At 41.0% G+C, this 18,009-nt stretch overlaps 2 protein-coding genes and 1 non-coding gene across 3 annotated transcripts; 1 reads left to right on the forward strand and 2 right to left on the reverse strand.

The window, feature by feature from the left end:
* Window positions 1-1,436: 1,436 nt before the first annotated feature.
* On the reverse strand, window positions 1,437-4,099 carry LOC113711986 (thaumatin-like protein 1). Its single transcript, XM_072066612.1, has 3 exons — window positions 3,739-4,099; window positions 2,784-3,468; window positions 1,437-1,939 (listed from the first exon to the last, which is right to left on the reverse strand). The coding sequence occupies exons 1-3, from the start codon at window positions 3,797-3,799 to the stop codon at window positions 1,696-1,698; spliced, it is 990 nt and encodes a 329-aa protein (XP_071922713.1). The 5' UTR covers window positions 3,800-4,099; the 3' UTR covers window positions 1,437-1,695.
* A 2,270-nt stretch (window positions 4,100-6,369) lies between these two features.
* Window positions 6,370-6,453, forward strand: TRNAL-CAA (transfer RNA leucine (anticodon CAA)). The gene has a single exon. It is a non-coding gene; the product is annotated as a tRNA-Leu (tRNA).
* Window positions 6,454-11,930: 5,477 nt separating this feature from the next.
* LOC113712377 (thaumatin-like protein 1b) lies at window positions 11,931-14,759 on the reverse strand. The gene is made up of 3 exons (XM_027235775.2): window positions 14,535-14,759; window positions 13,631-14,327; window positions 11,931-12,684 (listed from the first exon to the last, which is right to left on the reverse strand). The coding sequence occupies exons 1-3, from the start codon at window positions 14,590-14,592 to the stop codon at window positions 12,489-12,491; spliced, it is 951 nt and encodes a 316-aa protein (XP_027091576.1). The 5' UTR covers window positions 14,593-14,759; the 3' UTR covers window positions 11,931-12,488.
* Between the last annotated feature and the right edge of the window lie 3,250 nt (window positions 14,760-18,009).

The raw sequence follows: 18,009 nt of genomic DNA on the forward strand, positions 1-18,009 counted from the left end.
ACATTACAGCTATGAGGAGCCCGTGTTTGACTTTGAGCTCTTAGAATGATGCAGTAATACTAGTACTATTTGGTAAGGAACCTGGGAAATTATGATAAATACAAGACAGTCATAAATTTGATAGTAACTTCGCTAATATTAGTGGAAGCTTGATTGACAACAAATTAGTTTTATTTTATGGTGTCATCTCCCCTCTATGAAATATTGTAAAGCTTTAATATTATTAGAGCATTTTGTCTTCGTCCTTGTTTGATTCCTCGACTTTAGGGCATTCAATATGAATTTTGCACATGGGACTCATTGAAGATTAGGAAAAGTGCCACTAGCTCATCGAATTCTGGTTGCCTTTGTTGATTCCTGATGCGGAGCATTTAATGTTTTGTCAATCAAAGGCCTCATTCAACCTATAAAATCACCCACCTATAGTCAATGTATGGGTCATTTGTCCTCGCTCGGTTCCTTTCTCCAGCAGAAGCCTTTGGGGATTTAAATTCTGTACGCAAGGAACCTTTTCTTGCGTTTTTTTTTTCTGGCAATTGACATCAGTTCCAAAGTTTCAGTTGATCGTTGCTCGCGATCCCGCTTAATTTGAGGACAGTACAAACTACTACTTCCAGCCTGTCTTTCTCATGAATTTCTCCAGGAACCAACGAATATAACCCAGAAAGCAGACTCTTACATTAAAAAGGGGGTTTTGGCAGCATGTTGCAAGTAGCTTTAAAAATGAGCTCTTTGTCTATGGCAACTCCATTGTAATTGTGAACCTCTACTATGACATGTTATCAAGCATACAAGCTTAAAATGTACTAATTGGTTGGTTGGTTGGGTAATTTAGAGTTGAACTAACCGTGCATTTATTTATCAAGCAAGTGGTCGCTATTAAACTTTCGTTTAAGCTCGCAGTCGCATCGGCCAAATTTGCAATGAACCAGACACTTTGGAGGACGATTCCAAGATCATTTTGGATGTGGTATAATAAGACTGGTGTCAGCTTAACCAATCAGGGGGCCCATAATGGTTAGTATCATCAAATAGTAGTAGTAGCATATGGCTTTCTTGTGCGCACTGCACTATACATATTAGTAATTAAGTACTTATCAACATCAAAGTTGTGGCGGACAATATGATTCCATTCCAAGTTGGAGCCAATCCCATTCCCAGGCCAACTACTGATCTTGAAATTCCAGTAACGTAGCAGAGCCTAACTTGAGGCGGCCATTCAGGCATTCACCAATCGCCAACCCTTTTTTGTTTGCACAATCGTAAAGCACATGTTAGTTTCTTCTACTATTACTTGCACGATCATTTTTGAGGCTATTAAAGAGACGAAATGCGAATTTCGGAAAGCTCTGCGCTTTCTCCTCCTTTTTCACTTCTGATCATATCGACTGGGGCAGCAAAAGTAAGAAAAATTTTCTTTAGTAAACTTTCAGACGTGGCAAATGAACAAGATGAATTTGATTCACGATTGTTAAAAGAATCGCATACGTTGGGTGAATGTCGATCAGTACCAGCAATTAAATTGCTCTACATAGGATCTGTACATAAATTGCATGGAAAATTTGTGGTTTTACAGTCTTCAATGGAAGTCTCTGTCAAGGTGAATCTAAATCCACATCTCGATCCAAAACGGTGGGAGTCGGGGTCATCATCATCATCATCATCACGTGCATGGACAAAGAGTCGAGAAATGAACTAGTATAACTGAAGCAAAGACAGTATGGCAAAGGTGATGATTGAAGCTATTGGAGTAGAGTGCAAGCCAAAGTTAGAAATGGTCCTTGATGAGTCCCCTGTCAAAAAGTTTGGCATCCACGAAGTGAATGGATCTTGATCCTCTGGTTGTGACCCTGGGTTGCTCGAACCACCAACTGTTCCTGTTGCAACCGGTGGCCCATTTGTTGAGTCTGATGAAGAAGAATCTCTCGAAGACTTCTGGCTGCAGGGGGGCGAAAAAAAAAAAGAAAAATCAACCATCAAGTAATAAGCACTTTTAAACATGCGAATGAACAGTATGAAATTGTAAATTCTAAATTAGCATTGACTACTGAAGTCGATCAATTAATTATACGTGTTTTCATGCACAGTAAAAATACCTGTTAATTAGAATGGATGGTAATTTTTTACGTGGTTCTTGCCTTGACAAGAACATAAAGTGGAGAAAATTCTGTCCCGCGTAAGCAGGGTATTATGCAAGTAACTTATCGGTATCTCTCCTCTACCCAAAAAATTTGACGAACACGGGCCGGGCAGCGATCGTGGCAGTTTTCAGAGGGATATAAAGTGATGTGTCTCGTAGTAAAAAGCAAAGATACTGGTTGTTTTCAGAAAGAAGAAAAGGTCACAGAAGAGATGTATTGTCACTTTTAAGATTCTCTCAACAGTTGCCTACTTCGATTCCATTTCCTTACAACCAAATAAGAGTACAAAATAATGAAACCAATGCCGCCTACTAAATCGAATGATAACTTCATAGTCCAATTCAGATTATGCATGGTAAAATCCTGTAGCTACGTGCGTGCAATGCTGCACCACTGTTTAAAAGTGGAAGCAGAAATCATTAAGTTGGAGGCCCTGAATCCCTGATCTCATCAATGGCTTCAGAAAAGTAGGAAAAAGAAATAGTACTCCCTAAGTAATCTTTTTTTTTTCCCCCCTAAAAATAAGAAATGGTGCGGAAAGTAGCAGAGTAGAGATGGAATCGATCAGCAAAGGAATATTGGAATGAGAACAAACAATTTCTTAATTACGGTTGGTGGGATGGTTGGTTGGTTAGTGGTTACCTTGTGGTGGAAGGGCAGAATGTAATCGTATAATCGGCGCCTTTACATGTAAAAGTACTCGTGGCATCGTCGTAGGCGTAGCTATAGGCCCTGGGACACGCATTCTTGAAAATCTCCGAATACATCGACGGCCTGCAAGTCGACGGTGAGCCATACTCTCCGCTGCAACAGTACTCCGGACTGCCAAATGCCTCGCATGCACTCTTGCATGCCTGCCCCTCCCCGCCCCGCAATTCGTTCGGGCACATCCTGTTCAAGTCAGTCGCACACCCCGTTGCCCCGCAAGCACCTGACCCCCCACTTGGCTCCACCATCATTGGCAGATTGTAGCCGTCCACCAGGCTGACGTCGTAGAAGTCCTGGGTTCCCGAGTCAGGGCCAGACCCGACTGTGAACTCCGCAAGAGTTGCGGGTGGGGTTGCCCCTGCACCATTGCACTCCAGCTGGTTGGACCCACAATCGCCGGTGGCGCAGCTTCCTTGCCCGGTTGAGGGGTCGAATGTACAACCTGTTCTGCCCCAAAACCGGCCTGACCAGCTGGGAGGAGCTTGGAAGGACCTGGACCCCCCCGGTGGAAGTTCAAACCCGGTGCTGTCCAACTTGGCGCTGCCGGCGTTGGCTAATATTCCTGGCCATACCATGTGGTTGCACCTGTTTACTAATGTAAATGTAGCCCCTGAAATTTCTGCCAAAAAACACACACACACACACATATAAATACAACGTCAACAATCAGTCCATCAATGTGATTCTTAGTTACACACATCAGTTACACACACAAACGTCACGTGCATGTTACATGTATATGTGTGTGTGTGTGTGTATATATATAACTATAACTATAACTAGCTAGCTGAATCAACGTTAATAGAGTAGGTTTTTTGTAATTAACTGAAAATTAATAGAAAAAGGAAATAGTAAAATATAATGTTACTGCGTCCATTAGGATACAAACCTTTGCTGTTGATCACTAGGAAAACCAAGATGATGCGAAGACAGAAACAAGTCGAGGACATTGGCAGAATTGGAATCAATCAATGAAACTTGACGGGAAGATGAAGAATATATAAAGATGGCTTTTCTTTTTCTGTGATCAAATGCGGACGGTTGTATTAGGAAAGAAGAGGACGCTGTGGAATGGTAAGTAAAGGGTTTTTTGGGATGATAGGTAGCTGTAAGATAACAACAATGGGGTTTGGGCAGTTGGGGTGTAATACCCATAAAATTATGACAAGTTTTTATGGGGAGAAAGGAGGAGATTGATTACAATGGTGATCTGACGAGGAATGAGGCTGGGGGATGCTGATATGGAAGTCTTTATATATATATATATATATAGTTGCTGTTTAAGTAAGATGTGCTAAAGTTTGGTGTGAATGCAGGAATAGGAGGCTTGACTAGTAGTGTCAAATCTGCACAAGTTTACGATATTTCCTGGAACACTAAACAAATTGGAAGCGGCTGGCGAATTGGCAATGGCCCCTCGGGTATGTACGGTGTACTCCTGTGGTATGCTGTATTGTTTTGTATATAAGGGTCTCACTTTTGTTTAATTTACGATGCCAAGTGCATCCCAAGTAACAAGCAAATTAGCACTCTACGTGAAATGAAACTTTTCTATTGGTTCTGGAACCGACACGAAATGAAACTTGTTATCGGGGCTGCTCAAAGGGAACAAACCTCCCAAACTGTGGTGTGCAACAATTCTGACTGAAACAGTCTATTATTCCGCGGAGAACTGGTGCTGGGGCCTCGCCCTGGTTGTGTCAACATATTCCGCCTAACTATAGCGATCAGAAAATTGAGATCAAGAATCTAGCCTTTCTCCTTCTTTCGTTCAATGTGGCAGGATTCCTACATTGCTACAGTCTCAAGTCTCGACCCCCTTTTCCATGGAATTAGATTCCTAATCAAGTTTTCAATTGAAGACACAAAAAAAAAAAAAAAAACTAGTTCGTTGAGCTTAGTCGATGATCTGTAGGAAATGTGCAAATTCAAGTTGTAGATTCGAGTGAGCCATCCAATAATCGGTCGGTCAAAAAGTTCAGCAAGAATATTTGAAGTTCCTTTCACTTGTCTTCCATTAATTAGCAAATGGATTTTGAATTTCTTTTCTTTTTTCTTCTCTGGTATTGTGGGATAAAGATATTTATCAATTTGAAAAGGCAAATTTCTTAAAATAAATTAACTTTGTGACATTCTTGTACTCAAACTCCGTATATCTGCACAATTAATCTGTCAGTCACTGTATGAAGGACCAAATAGAAGGAAGTAGGAATGATGTACCGAGTAAAACGCGACCAAAATTAAACTCTTGCTCACCGTCAAAATTTTAAAATCTTGGTGGGGGTGGGAGGTCAAAGGTTCAATCTTTACCTCTCATCATATATGCCACATAACTGTGACGAGTTCTTTGTCGGCTTCTTTTTCCCCTACACTAGAGTAGAGTAGAGAAGCTATAGACAAATGTTATAGTTGCGACAAAAAAAAAAAAAAAAAAAAAGAGTAAAACACTTTTCCGTTTCTGTTCTCAGTCATCACTGCACATTTGATGTTATATTTGATATGGAGACCACAAAGTCAATGTTTCGGTGTCAACGAAATCATCAATCATAGCAAGTGTTGGCCCATATTTGGGTTTAATTCCTAAAAGAAATCTTGGATCGACCAAGTGATCATTCGTGGGGCGGTGTTTGCTTTTTTCCTTTTCTTTAATTATCTCCATGTCTCTCTCTCTCTCTCTCTCTCTCTCTCTTTTTTTTTTAAACCTTGCATTTAAACGAGAATAATAATGCTCAAAATCCACTCGCATTGGCAGGTCATTTCAAATTTTTGGTTGGATTGGCACCAAGCTTGCTTAACAGAGATCGTAGCTAATTATAGAGGGCTTGTGTTTTCTTATCCAGAAATAAATAAATGTACGTACAAACGCCGGAAAGGAAATCAGAATTTATGGCGGCATCATCTCATTTCACCGATGAACCGGAGCTTTTAATCAATGTAAACGTCCACAGACATGTTAATCCATGTGGATTGGATTGAAACGAGCCCGTTTCATGTAATTTCTGTTTAAAGACGACGTTTGTTGTCAATGATTAAGCCATAGGACAAGTCATTTCAGCATCAACAATGCTTCTCCTGGTGATGAAAGAAGAAGAAAAGATGTGCAAGAGATATGATTCACAAAGAAACTGCAAGTACGAGCACGTAGCTAAGGTCCCTTGCCATATGAATATTACGACAGCAACTGAAATCCGTAAATGCGAGCTGAGGAAGGCAGCGCTGGAAAAGTGACGACTGAAAGAAGTGCGAGGCTGCCCTAAAGAAATGGACGTAAGAATGAAAAGAAAGAAGAAATTGTGCAACTCCACGTCACTGTGTCCGTGCTGGCGTGGAAAGCAGCAAGATTCACTGTCCCACTCATTCATTTGGTTTGCTTATTGCCGTAAATTAAATGAAAACACCCCTATCCAAAAGTGAACCATTCTGCTGGATAATTTTGTATAGAAGATTAATTATTCTAAAAGTGAACCAAAGTAGAACTTATTGGCTGTAGTATTTACTTTTGACGAGCTTGGGCACCCACGTCAGGATGGCCGAGTGGTCTAAGGCGCCAGACTCAAGTTCTGGTCCTCGTGAGAGGGCGTGGGTTCAAATCCCACTTCTGACATGAATAACAACCAGTATTTTTCAGTTTTTTTTTTCCCCAGCAGCGTACATGGTGAGAAAATGAGCATCAGGTCCCCTGGGTGCTACTGTAAATGCTGGAAAATGATCAACTGGCAAGAAATAAAGAGTTGCAGAAAGCTACAGGATGCATGGTGCGGATAGGAAGGAAAATGCTTACGCTGTATAGCAACTGTCTTCTTTATGCTGTGAGCTTCGTCAGGGAAATTAAGATAAGTTCTACTCGAAAAGTTTACTTAGGTACCTTTTTCTTTAAGGCAAAAAAAAAAAAAAAAAAATTTTTAAAAAGAACAGGAAAAGCTTTTACTTTCCCAAAAAAAGGTTCAGTAGAGGAAAAGTCTGCTCACTGGCTGGCTGGTGCTGATTTGATCTGCTGATCGGTTCTTACGTGGGAGAAGAAACGTAAGTTGAGTGATCATTGACATAAACACACCACTTACTATGGATTGGTAAAGGCTCAGAACATAATATTAATGTTTATTGATTGTCCGAATTACATCTTTTTGACATAGTGGCATTATCTTCTTGACTCATTTCATCATGCTGTCATGATTAACCCCCCCTGATTCTTCTGCCTGGACTCATGCGGGGTTAAATAAAACAAAAGCAAAACAAGAATTGTCATACTAGGAGGAGCGACTAGCTAGCTAGAGCTAGAAGGAGAGAGGAAAGTAGCAAGTTGATGGATGGAAAATGCTTTCTTCATAGGTTCACTGTCATGGCTGATAAACTTCGTCAACATATTGTCTATGACGCGTCACCATATCCAGAATGAGATCAACCGTCAACGTCGGTCGGTGCTCCCTCTTTCTGACCTATTTAACAGTTAACATGCGATTCGATGGTATTCAACAACTAATTACGAGGAAGAACGTGCATTGACATGTTTTGGTTGGTGTCGTGTAAAGGGGACATATCCCATGTGGATAATTGTATTTCTTTTTCCCCATCCATGTACCTTTTGATTCGTTATCCCATTTTATCTTCCTTTATCAAAAGGTTTGTGTCATCCTCTCTCTCTCTCTCTCTCAAAAAAAAAAAAAGCTCTACGTGCCCTTGGTCGATTGGAAAGTTCCCTAATTAAGGAGTGGGGTGGTTTTGCTCTTCCATTTGTCTTCCTGCCGCCAGCCTGCAGGTAATTCGGTAAAAGTTCGTTCAAGAGAGAAGAGCAGCCTAAAAATTCGTCCGTCCCATTTCTGGACTATTCTTCAATTGCAGATGCGGTACGAACCCTTAATTAGGGCATGCATGTCCTATGCTCTCTCCCTCTCTCTCCGTTTTCTCTTGGTAATTACGTACGTACTTAATGGCAATAATTAATGTATAATATATGTGTGTATACAAATATACGTACGTACATGCATGGTAGAGAGTACTGCACGCATAAAAGTAGGGGGGTGGTAATGGTAAGCACTGTGAAAAACCTGGTGTCTATCTTAACATAAAGAAGCTTCTTTGAATAGCATATTGCAGGAACCTATAAGGAGGAATGCAGAAAGAGAGGAGACGTGGAAAAAGGAAGGATACGTGATGTGGAACCTCAAAAGCAAGCAAAAGTGATGGCGTAGGATGTCGGAAGAAGATCGACTCTTTTCTTCCTCCTTCCCCCACAACAACAACAACAACAAAACAATTTAAAGCATTCTCTAAACACATCGCTTTTCATCCGAGAAAAATAGCCATTAATGGAACGTCCCCAACTATAAACTAATTAAATGCTATATATCTACTGCCTTCTGAGCTAAGTTTTCTTGTCTTCTGGTCAATGGACTAGGACTGGCTCGCTCATTTGTTAAGGGCTAAAAATGACGTGTTTTTTAGACCATTTGGAGAGCTAAATATAATGAATGGGTTTTTCGTTGGTGATTATTTATTTGGTGTTAGGTTAACCAGATTACCACACCGCTTACCAGTTAAATCAGGGTGACCTTCGGAATATATATATATATATATATATATATGTATGTATGACATAAACTATCTGAATTATTCTCCTAGAAAACTTCACTCTTTCTGCCTCTATTGCGAATGAATCCAGGATATGGAGTTCACCAAAAGAAAAAAATGGATTTCTACTCAAGACCACGTATCAATCTGTCGGGGGATACGGTGCAATGCTAGGCCATCGCAGTTTGACCTCACCTAATTAAGTTTAAATGTTCGATTATTGGAAAAATAAACAGACAATGAAAAAAAAGGGAGAAAAAAAAAACGAATCAAAGTTCATCCCGCTGTAAATCAATTTACAAATTCTGTGGGATCCATCTCAGACACAAAAATGCTCAGGATAGAGGATTCTTCATTCTTGCACTGCACTAATCAAGTTGGTGTAACCAATTGGCTGGATCGGATTGCTGGGTAGGTTCCCCTTAGACTGCTTGTTTATCGAGTCGATTTATCCGTTAACTCTCGTACTTAGTCTAATTAAGTGTGCGTGTTTATTTCTGTGTCCGAAAAAAAAAATCAAGTTGGTGTAAAATGCAAAGGGAAAGGAATTCAGCCTGAACGAAAGTCCCCATCCACAACTGTGTGATTGATTGGACTGTTGGGTTGAATCTTCTCTTTGGATTTCCACAAACAGCAGGCCCACAGTCTCCGCTCAAAGTGGCATTCTCTTTGGTTTCCTGCATTGTACGGACTAGGAGAAGTTGGGCTTCGTTCAAACAACAATCGTCCACTCCACTACACGTAGCGAAAATGTCGCAACTAGTTTTGAGGAAGTACTCATCTGCTTCAGTTACAATTTTTTTTTTTTTTTAAAAATAATTTAACTTTTGGCCTGTAAGAGTTACTCAGTTACTTGTCTCTTGGATTACTCTGTAGAATGTGATTGCCAAGTCTAATTTAAATTTGAGCAGGAAAAATGGTTGGCTGCTTCGATTGTCAACTTCCTCAAAGCTATGCATATGCACCAATGCACGCCTGGAAGAATGGCATTTTGTTGCGACTTCCACTGAGCAACATTTGCATGAAAAGAAGTTCAAAATGACTACAAATGTCGACGCCTTCGTACTTTTATAGCTTATCCGGAAACCTTTTTTTGGATCGAGGGGACCAAAGAAAGAAATTCGGAAAAGTTTGACTGTATAAAGGGTTAACTCCATTAGTTTTAATGGGGAGGAACTTAGTCAGCATTCGGAAAAGTTTGGCTGCTGCCGCTGGTTGTGGTGGTCGTGGCACCCCCGAGACCGCAGCCACCAAATGGGCTACGAAAATCCTCAAATCCATTTTCTTATTACATGTAATGTAACTGGTATTACTAAACTACAAAATGGATGATGTTGTGTGGTGGTGGATTCGAGTCATATTTGAAAGCAGCAGCCATAAATGCATTGAACCACAATTTTGTCAATGGTGGCTGATTTAAAGCTCCCAAGAACTGGTTGATTGATGAAAAAGCCAAAACCATCACTTTTTTTTTTTTTTTTTGGGTCTCGTTAATCAATCAGGGGATGAGCTCGCTCCGTTTTGGATATTGTTCTACAACATGACTGGTGGTGACGTGTTAGTGTCACCGCATTGGAAAAAAGAGTCTAAGCCCTGACCGCTGACCGGACCCAGATGGATGGATTCTCCTAATCACATATTATTATTATTACTGCTCAGTTTGATTTCAGGAGCCGATTTCTTTGCTGAAAAGCAAAATTGTCGGTCACATTTAGTCCAACCATTCTCGAACAGTCCACCGTTATAGAAACCATCGGTTGGGCTGAATTTGTCTAAAGATTTTGATCATCTACCCTGCAGGCAGTAGTTAAGATGGATCTGAAGTTGAGTGTAGCGGAAGGAAAAACAATAATTACTGCTGCTACTACATCATATCATATCATATCATATCCCTCAAAAACTACAAAGACGGCAACTAACCAAAAGAGAGTTGGTGGCTGTCGTATGTATTGTAGATGGAGATGTATTTTGGATCGATCGTGCATGCTGGCTTGGTTTTTAGTACGTAGGTATAGTTTGAGATGAGATGTATCGATCGGCCTCCGTTTCTCTGCTGCCACGGTTAAAAGAGAACCGCATTCTTCAGTCATTCCAGTTTGATTCGGTACTTGAATTCAATCAACGAGTGTTAGCTAATCTCTCACTGGAATTTTGGTTGGAACTGGAACAGGTAAATGTAGTAATAATGCTTTGGAAGTTGGGGTGTCTTTCTCGTCCATAATTAGCTGGGGAGCTCTCAAAGTATTTGTTTCTATAATCAGGTGATCCAGCAAAAAAGTAACCTCTAGACCAAGAAAATGAAATCTCCTGCCAATATATGCAAAAAAAAAAAAAAAAAAAAAACAGAAGTCAGCATGCAAGAGGTTAAACCGTTCATGTGCATATGATCTGGTGTTACAGTTCCTTCAATTGCAGGTCACATGGAGAACACATCACATGGTAACCACACTTACACTGTCCGATCTTTCTTCATTTTTCTTGACTAGTCTTTTTTTTTTCTCTTTTTCTTTTCTGTCGGAAACAATAGAACTACTCCTACTCAATAATATGGAGAGGGGGGGTGACCCAATGGCACCTAGGGAGGAAATTCAGGAGGCTTAAACTATTATCGGGATTAAGGAAAGGAATTCGGACCTATTCTTACTCTATATTATAGGAAAAGGATGATCCAATGAGATCAAGAGGAGGGAATTCGAGAGAGTGAATCATCATCGATCTAAACGGGTGCTTGTGTATTCGCGGTCGAAATATTTCAGAAAATTCTGAATTTTTAGAGTGCAGGTCAAGAGATTCAGTTATACGTTCTAAGAGTAGTTATCTTGCATGACTAATCATCTACCTACATCAGTTGGGAAATGAAAAAGTTTTCAACATTGTTAGTTAACTGATGTTACAAGCAAGAACTTAAAGGTAGCGTCCAACGTCGAAGAGTAATTGGGAAATGAGCTTTTTATATATATATATATATATATGCAAAAGCTGGCACGTCGCAACGTGATTCAACACTAATCACGATAACGACTCACCGCAGCAAATCATTAGGCCCTGTAGGTATAATAATTCAGTAAAGTATCGTAGCAAAAGCAATATGGCTAATTCAGCAAGATGTCAAATCAAGCTCAGTCAGTGCTTCCCTTTGCTAGGCTGTAGAACTACCATGGAAGCAGAGTCATAGGAATTCCGTAATATTCTTCATTCATTACCCCCAAAAAAGAGAAAAAAGAAACTAAAAAACTTTTCCAGCCTAACTTAAAAAAGGAGTTGAACCATGAATGTAATCCAAACACATCCTTAGTTGTAGTTGTTGCTAGTTCGTTAGTGTGATCCCAGCCTTCGATCATCACCGATCCCTTTTTATATCATATTAGTACAATCTTACAGTATCCCATCCACCTGTGCTGCTTCGACATTCTGTTATTAATATTGCTCCATCACCCTGCTTTTATTTGTTTGTATTGATTCACAAGAATCAGCAACAGCAAAGCATTAATTTAACGATACATGACCAAACAATAATTTAAGATTGATTCTTCTTATTGATCTGTAGTGTACAATATACATCACTAGGGCTAAATATACATCACTATGCTAACACAATAAATATTTTGATGAATCTCCTACCCGCTGCGCTATTCTTTAAAAAAAAAAAAAAAAACCAAAAGTTTAAGAAAAAATTGGCACCACCCCTACAGCTACCCTACTCCGCCGCCTAGTAGTATCTTGTAAATGTGTCTGCTATAATTAGACTCTGCTGCTATTTGTGCGTTCCTCCATGAAAACGAACTACCGCCAGTGACGTGAGCAGAGGGGTTTTGGTCCCACTGCTGAGCTAGCTTTCCATGGTGACTGGGATCGTCGTCATGTGGGCCGGGCCGGAATTTGGGACCACGGAACGGCGAGGACCAGATAAACTGAATGGCCCACAGGTGGTACGCCACCCGGAACCGGACAAGGTTAGATGGGCCTCCGTGGAAGGTAATGGGTCGCGAAGAGTTGGTGCTAGATGTGGACTGAGAGAGGGGGAGGGACCGAAAAAACGGATAGAAGAAAGTCCAAAACGAACAGAAGAAGTTAGAAGTGGTGACACAACCGCCACATTGCTGCAGCGATGGCGACAGCAGCGGCAATGGCCTGCGATCTGGACGCGGATGCTGCAGCACCGCTCTCCTCCCATTCTGCACCCTGGTATATCATGGTTCCGTTGATCAGCGGAGTGTTGTTGTCGTCGTCGCCGTCGCCGCCCGCCGGAGTTTGTGTTGATTTTTGGCTGCGATTGTATCACATGGTACATATTATTAGCAAAAAGGTAATTTCAAGTAGCAGAGCATAGCATGCATGTTGTCAACTTGGACAAGGAACATGGCTATCAAGTTGTATCAACTTGGATTGCAGGTTGCCAAGTTAATCGAAGTCGGGGTTTCCTGGCGCCAACTCAAATAGATGTATTAGACAACCAGGCTGCATCATCCAATTCTAATCTAATAATGGCACTGGAGCAAGAGTTTTTGCCCACCAGGCTGTCCATCCACTCATCTCCCAGTTTCTGACCGTTGTTTTACCTGCCAGCGCTACTGTAATAAACTGCGATATATTGTATCATTATTGATTTTCCTTTTGACACTTGTTAGCACAAGAGATGAACAGCTACTCCTCTTCAATGGCGTAAATAATTAGTAGTCAGTTGCCGTCCCGTTTTCAATTCTTTATCCCGTCCCGTTTTCAATTTCCCACCAAAAAAAAAAAAAAAAAAAGAAGTCAAAATTTTCAGGCTGACCGTCAGCAGTTTGACCCTTCGGAATAATAATGACGACAATCCCATCATCCATGCTGCACTCAAAGCTGGCAAAAGACTAAAGTAAGTTTCGATCAAACCTCCACCGAATTGTCTAAATTTTGGTTGACAAAACTTTTTTAGCCGTTGAACCGCAGAAACCTCCTCCAATTATTAGGTGTACCGCACAATACTATTAGGTGTACAGTACTCCTGTAAATTCCCGATTCTGATTAACAAGTGATACTGTCGCTTTCATCACCCCACCCCCATGCACACAACGACAGAGTTAGGAGAACATCGAGACAAGAATAGGCCTCGTAACGCGTGACATTTAAGGACCCAGTGGACAAAAAAAAAAAAAAAAAAAAAACCGGATCAAGGCCTCACAAAATTAATTGAAATCTCTCTCTAATTCAGATCGGTTCAGTTCATATTTTACCTGGTGTTGGGAGGTGGGCAGAAGGTAATAATGTAGTCGGCGCCCGCACACGTGAAGGTACTCGTCTTATCATCGTAGGCATAGCTATAGGCGCGTGGGCAAGCGTTCTTGAACACCTGCGAGTAACTGGATGGCTTGCACGTATCAGGAGTATTATACGCTCCGCTGCAGCAATACTGAGCTTGCCCGAACGCCGCGCACGCGCTCTTGCACGCCACTTTCTCCCCGTCGCTGCTCGTGACCTTCAGGTCCGAAGGGCACGCCCCGTTCAGATCAACCACGCATCCCGTGGTTGTACAGTTGCCCCCGGAGCCACCTTGCGGGACCACGAGCATGGGGAGGTTGTAGCCGTCCACCAGGCTGACGTCATAGAAGTCCAAGCCACCGGCCCCGTCGAGCGTGAATTCAGCCAGGGTGGCGGGCAGAGCAGCGTTGCCGCCAGCACATTCTAGCTTTCCGGAGCCACAATCCCCCGTGACGCAGCTGAATTTGCCGGAGGAGGAGTCTCCCGTGCAGCGGGTCCGACCCCAGAAGCGGCCACCCCAGGAGGAAGGAACTTGAATGGTCCTGGACTCTCCAACTTGAAGAGCAAAGCCGGTGGTGGAAAGCGGGGCAATTCCGGCATTGGACAAAATGCCGGGCCAAACTGTGTACTGGCACTTGTTTACTAATGTAAATGTTGCTGATGCATAAATTCCTGCGTTATCGTAGGACACGACAAATAAATCCCGTTATGTGTGAAGCGCAAATGCATTGCATGGTTCAAAATTCTAATGAATGCTGTAAATAAGTAAGATGGACAATGTTTCGTTTAATTAGCATCAAATTGATTCAAATTCCAGGCTAGTGAATGCTACGTTTCCTCTTCCGTGATTTTTGAAGCAAATTAGCTTGGGCTAGTTACCTGATGTGAATTGATTAATGAGTGTAAACAGCAGGGGGAATAAATAGAGTTGAGCCATGAATGATATTGTGTTACTACACTTGGAAAAATGGAAAGAAGGAGAAGGAGGTGGCGGCTTGACAGGAGGAGACAATGGAAATCAACCTTCTTCTTCTTCTTCTTCTCTATAGGAAAAATGGAAAGAAGGGGAAATGCAAGGGGGGGGGGGGTGTGAAGAGAGAGAGAGAGGGGGTTCTGGCGGGCAAGGATGGCCGCAGGGGTGTATATATAGAGAATCAGAAGGTAGGAGGTTTTTGCAGTAGTGATGGGCCCCCATGAGACGAGGTGGGGGATGATGAATTTGGGCTGCCAGCGTCATTGAGTTTGTAACTGGCGCCGCCTTCCTCTGTTTTGTAAAGCAAGGCGTTCTCTGTTTTGTAAAGGCTACTTACTGCTCAGTATTAACAAGAAAGCCCTCTTCCTAAATTAACACTGCGATGTGTGCAGATAGCTTCCCAATTGGGCACTTGTTGATAAAATGGAATGGATTTAGCAAATATTAAATGGGCTTTCCAGCAAAATTTAAGTCGTCATTTCAGGTTTGGAGTACACATTTTTACGTTTGCGGTTGTGGTGAATGATGCAGAAGTTAAAACGTTGTTTCTTGTTTTTAGTTTCAGCATTAGCGTACTGATACATGCATTACACTCTGCTCCACGATTGAAATTGACACTGTAGAGATTCGCAGCCCTTTGGCTTTGATGAGATGATAAGTGATAAGTGCATTTTCTTTTCTTTCTTTCCATTTGAGAAGAGAAATGGAAATGAAGGAGGAGTAGTGTGTTTTGGGGGGAGTGCATTTTTTAGAGGTCTGCCTTTCAGTCAAATTTGCCGTTTGTAAGACTCCAAACCAAAGTGCAAAAGTAACACGTACTGTAGAAGAAGAAGTTATGATGATCTGATGATTGTGTGGAACACGTACTATTTGTTTTGGGACCCAAGTCCAAAAATATATACAGATGATGTTTGACCCTTGGCAATGTGGTCAAGACACATGTTCTAATTTCTATAAATCTCATTTTTACCGATATTTTACCTCAGCAGATTGGGGTGCTATATGCACCTAGTATGTGGATTGAATTTGTAATGTTAGAGTATACGGAAAGCAAAGTTTAGAAGTAGCCGTATCTGCATCTACTTACACTTACAAAATTGAAATATTTGAAACGTTTAAGCTAGAGACTCTTATTATCACCAGGGAAGGGCTTAAGTCCCTCATTGAGATGTAGATAAAGGTTTAAATGTTACTTGTAGTGAAAAAAATTAAGAGTTATGTCACAACACTCTCTTAGTTTAGTTGGGTCTGTATACGCACTAGCCAGCGAAAAAAATCTCTAAGGGTTGTGTCATAACACTCTCTTGATCTAGTTGGGTCTGTATATCCACTAGCCCTCTACTACAGTCTCCTTAGGCTCCCCCTCCCCCGTAGATTAAGATAGAATAGGTTATTCAAATGTATCGTTGCTGACACCAAAAAAAAAAAAGACTCCTATCACAGCTTCCTAAAGATATTCTATGCAAGTATCATTATTCCCAATAACTTTAAGAAAAAAATGGGGGCAGAACGTGACATGTAAATGTTACATCTGTGGCTGTCTGCTTAAAATTTCTAATTGAAGAGGACTACTCTTATCAAATCAACAAAAAAAACACTAGTATTGTTTGGAGGCACGAAGCGATAAGAGGAATGCTTGCAAGCATCAACTACCGGGTAGCTAGCTTAAATAATTAAAGCTCACTACTAGGATCCACCAGAACAGTCGACTGCTATGCAATATGATGCTTTTTGGAACTGGTTTCACATGATAGAACCACAAGGAATCATGCCAATTAGCACTCTTAAAGTGTGTTTACCATTTTTTTTTTTTTGGTTAAAAGAAAAAATTTCTTTTGTAGAAAAGGGGCTAGGTTTAAGAAGAGAAGAGGAGGAAATGGGATTAGAATCCATAACTTCTTCAAGATATTTTAGTTCAATTTGACATTGATCGAAACAATTTTATGATCGAACTTAAGCGCATTTCTAAAGCTGATTAGAGAAAAAACAATCCAAGTTCAATAATATAATTGTCGCTGATTGGGCATGATGCAACCGATATATATATATATATATATATATATATGGCATAAAATTTCAAATGTAACGCAAAGCTTTTTGAGTGTAGGGCTGGTTTTGAGGGGGGATAAAAACCCCATCCTGCAAAAGATAGGGCAACACAAAAAAGGGCGTAGATATAGAAGAAAAAATCTCAAAGGATCAGTCGCTGTACCGTAATTACATTGGCAATTTGGCTGTTATGCAAGCATTTAGAAGGCATTTCTATCCGTAGTGTGCCCGGAAACAACCGTCGGCTGGCCGTTGCGAAGGTCCCCGCTTTGAAAGGCTAACCATTAAATAAAGAGGACCCAGTTGTGTAGAGATATTGATCAAGAGATACACGAGCAGTTGAAGCCAAATTGGTATTTTCGGGAGAGCATTCAATTAATGATTCTGATTGTTTCTACAACCCACAGGAAATATGTAGAAAGCATGCCAATCACATTTGGTATTTCGATTAAATAAACAAATTAATAAATTGGTTGAACAGATAAACATCATTGCTCAATGCCACTAAACTTTTGTTTTGGGGGGTGGAGGAAAAGCCTTTTCCTAGCACAACGTTTGGCTCGTCTCCACAATCCAGATAGCACACCACGAAACAGGAAATGTCAACGAGACCATATCATTATTGTTTTCAGATATTGCTTTACAAAAAAAAAAGGGATTTCGAGAATTGAAGTTACTGTGCTAGGTGGGGAAAATTGGCGGCTGAATGTAGCAGCAGTTGTGGTATCAAAGCAGAAAGAATCCCCATTTGGTGATATTTTTTCCATCGACCAATTCGAGAAACTTCAAAGCTCAAAGCTGCCATTCTTTCCATGTCTCATCAAGTCCAATTGGGCTCCTCTGTTCTGTCTCACGGTCTCACCTAACACTAATATTACTATCACAATATAAGATTAAAGTAGATTGTTGGCGTCAAAAATCTTTTCATATTTTTTTGAAGGTCAGTTTAAGCAAACAAATAATGTTTCATCAATTCATGCACTTGACGGATGGGGTATCAATCGGATTACGACAATTACCAGTACTAGGAAGGCAGGCATGAAGGATCAAATTAGCAGACTAGGAGCTAACATTTGACTGTCAAGTTTACCTGCATTTACGGTCTGTTTCTTCATTGGTTGAACTGCCGCCACCTTCTATTAATATTTAATAGGCGCCGGTAGTGCTTGCTTTGGTCCGGTTCAATTAAAATAATGAAGAGCACAGATTAGCAGTTCTCGGTGGAAAAAAAAAAGATGATGTGACGCGGGAGTTGTGTTTCGAGGCCAAACTCAGGAATGATGGAGTGACGTTTCTGCATGCTTACCGGGCTACCTTCTTAGATGTATGAAT

Source organism: Coffea arabica, chromosome 10e (genome assembly GCF_036785885.1).
Source record: "Coffea arabica cultivar ET-39 chromosome 10e, Coffea Arabica ET-39 HiFi, whole genome shotgun sequence".
NCBI classification, from domain to species: domain Eukaryota; kingdom Viridiplantae; phylum Streptophyta; class Magnoliopsida; order Gentianales; family Rubiaceae; genus Coffea; species Coffea arabica.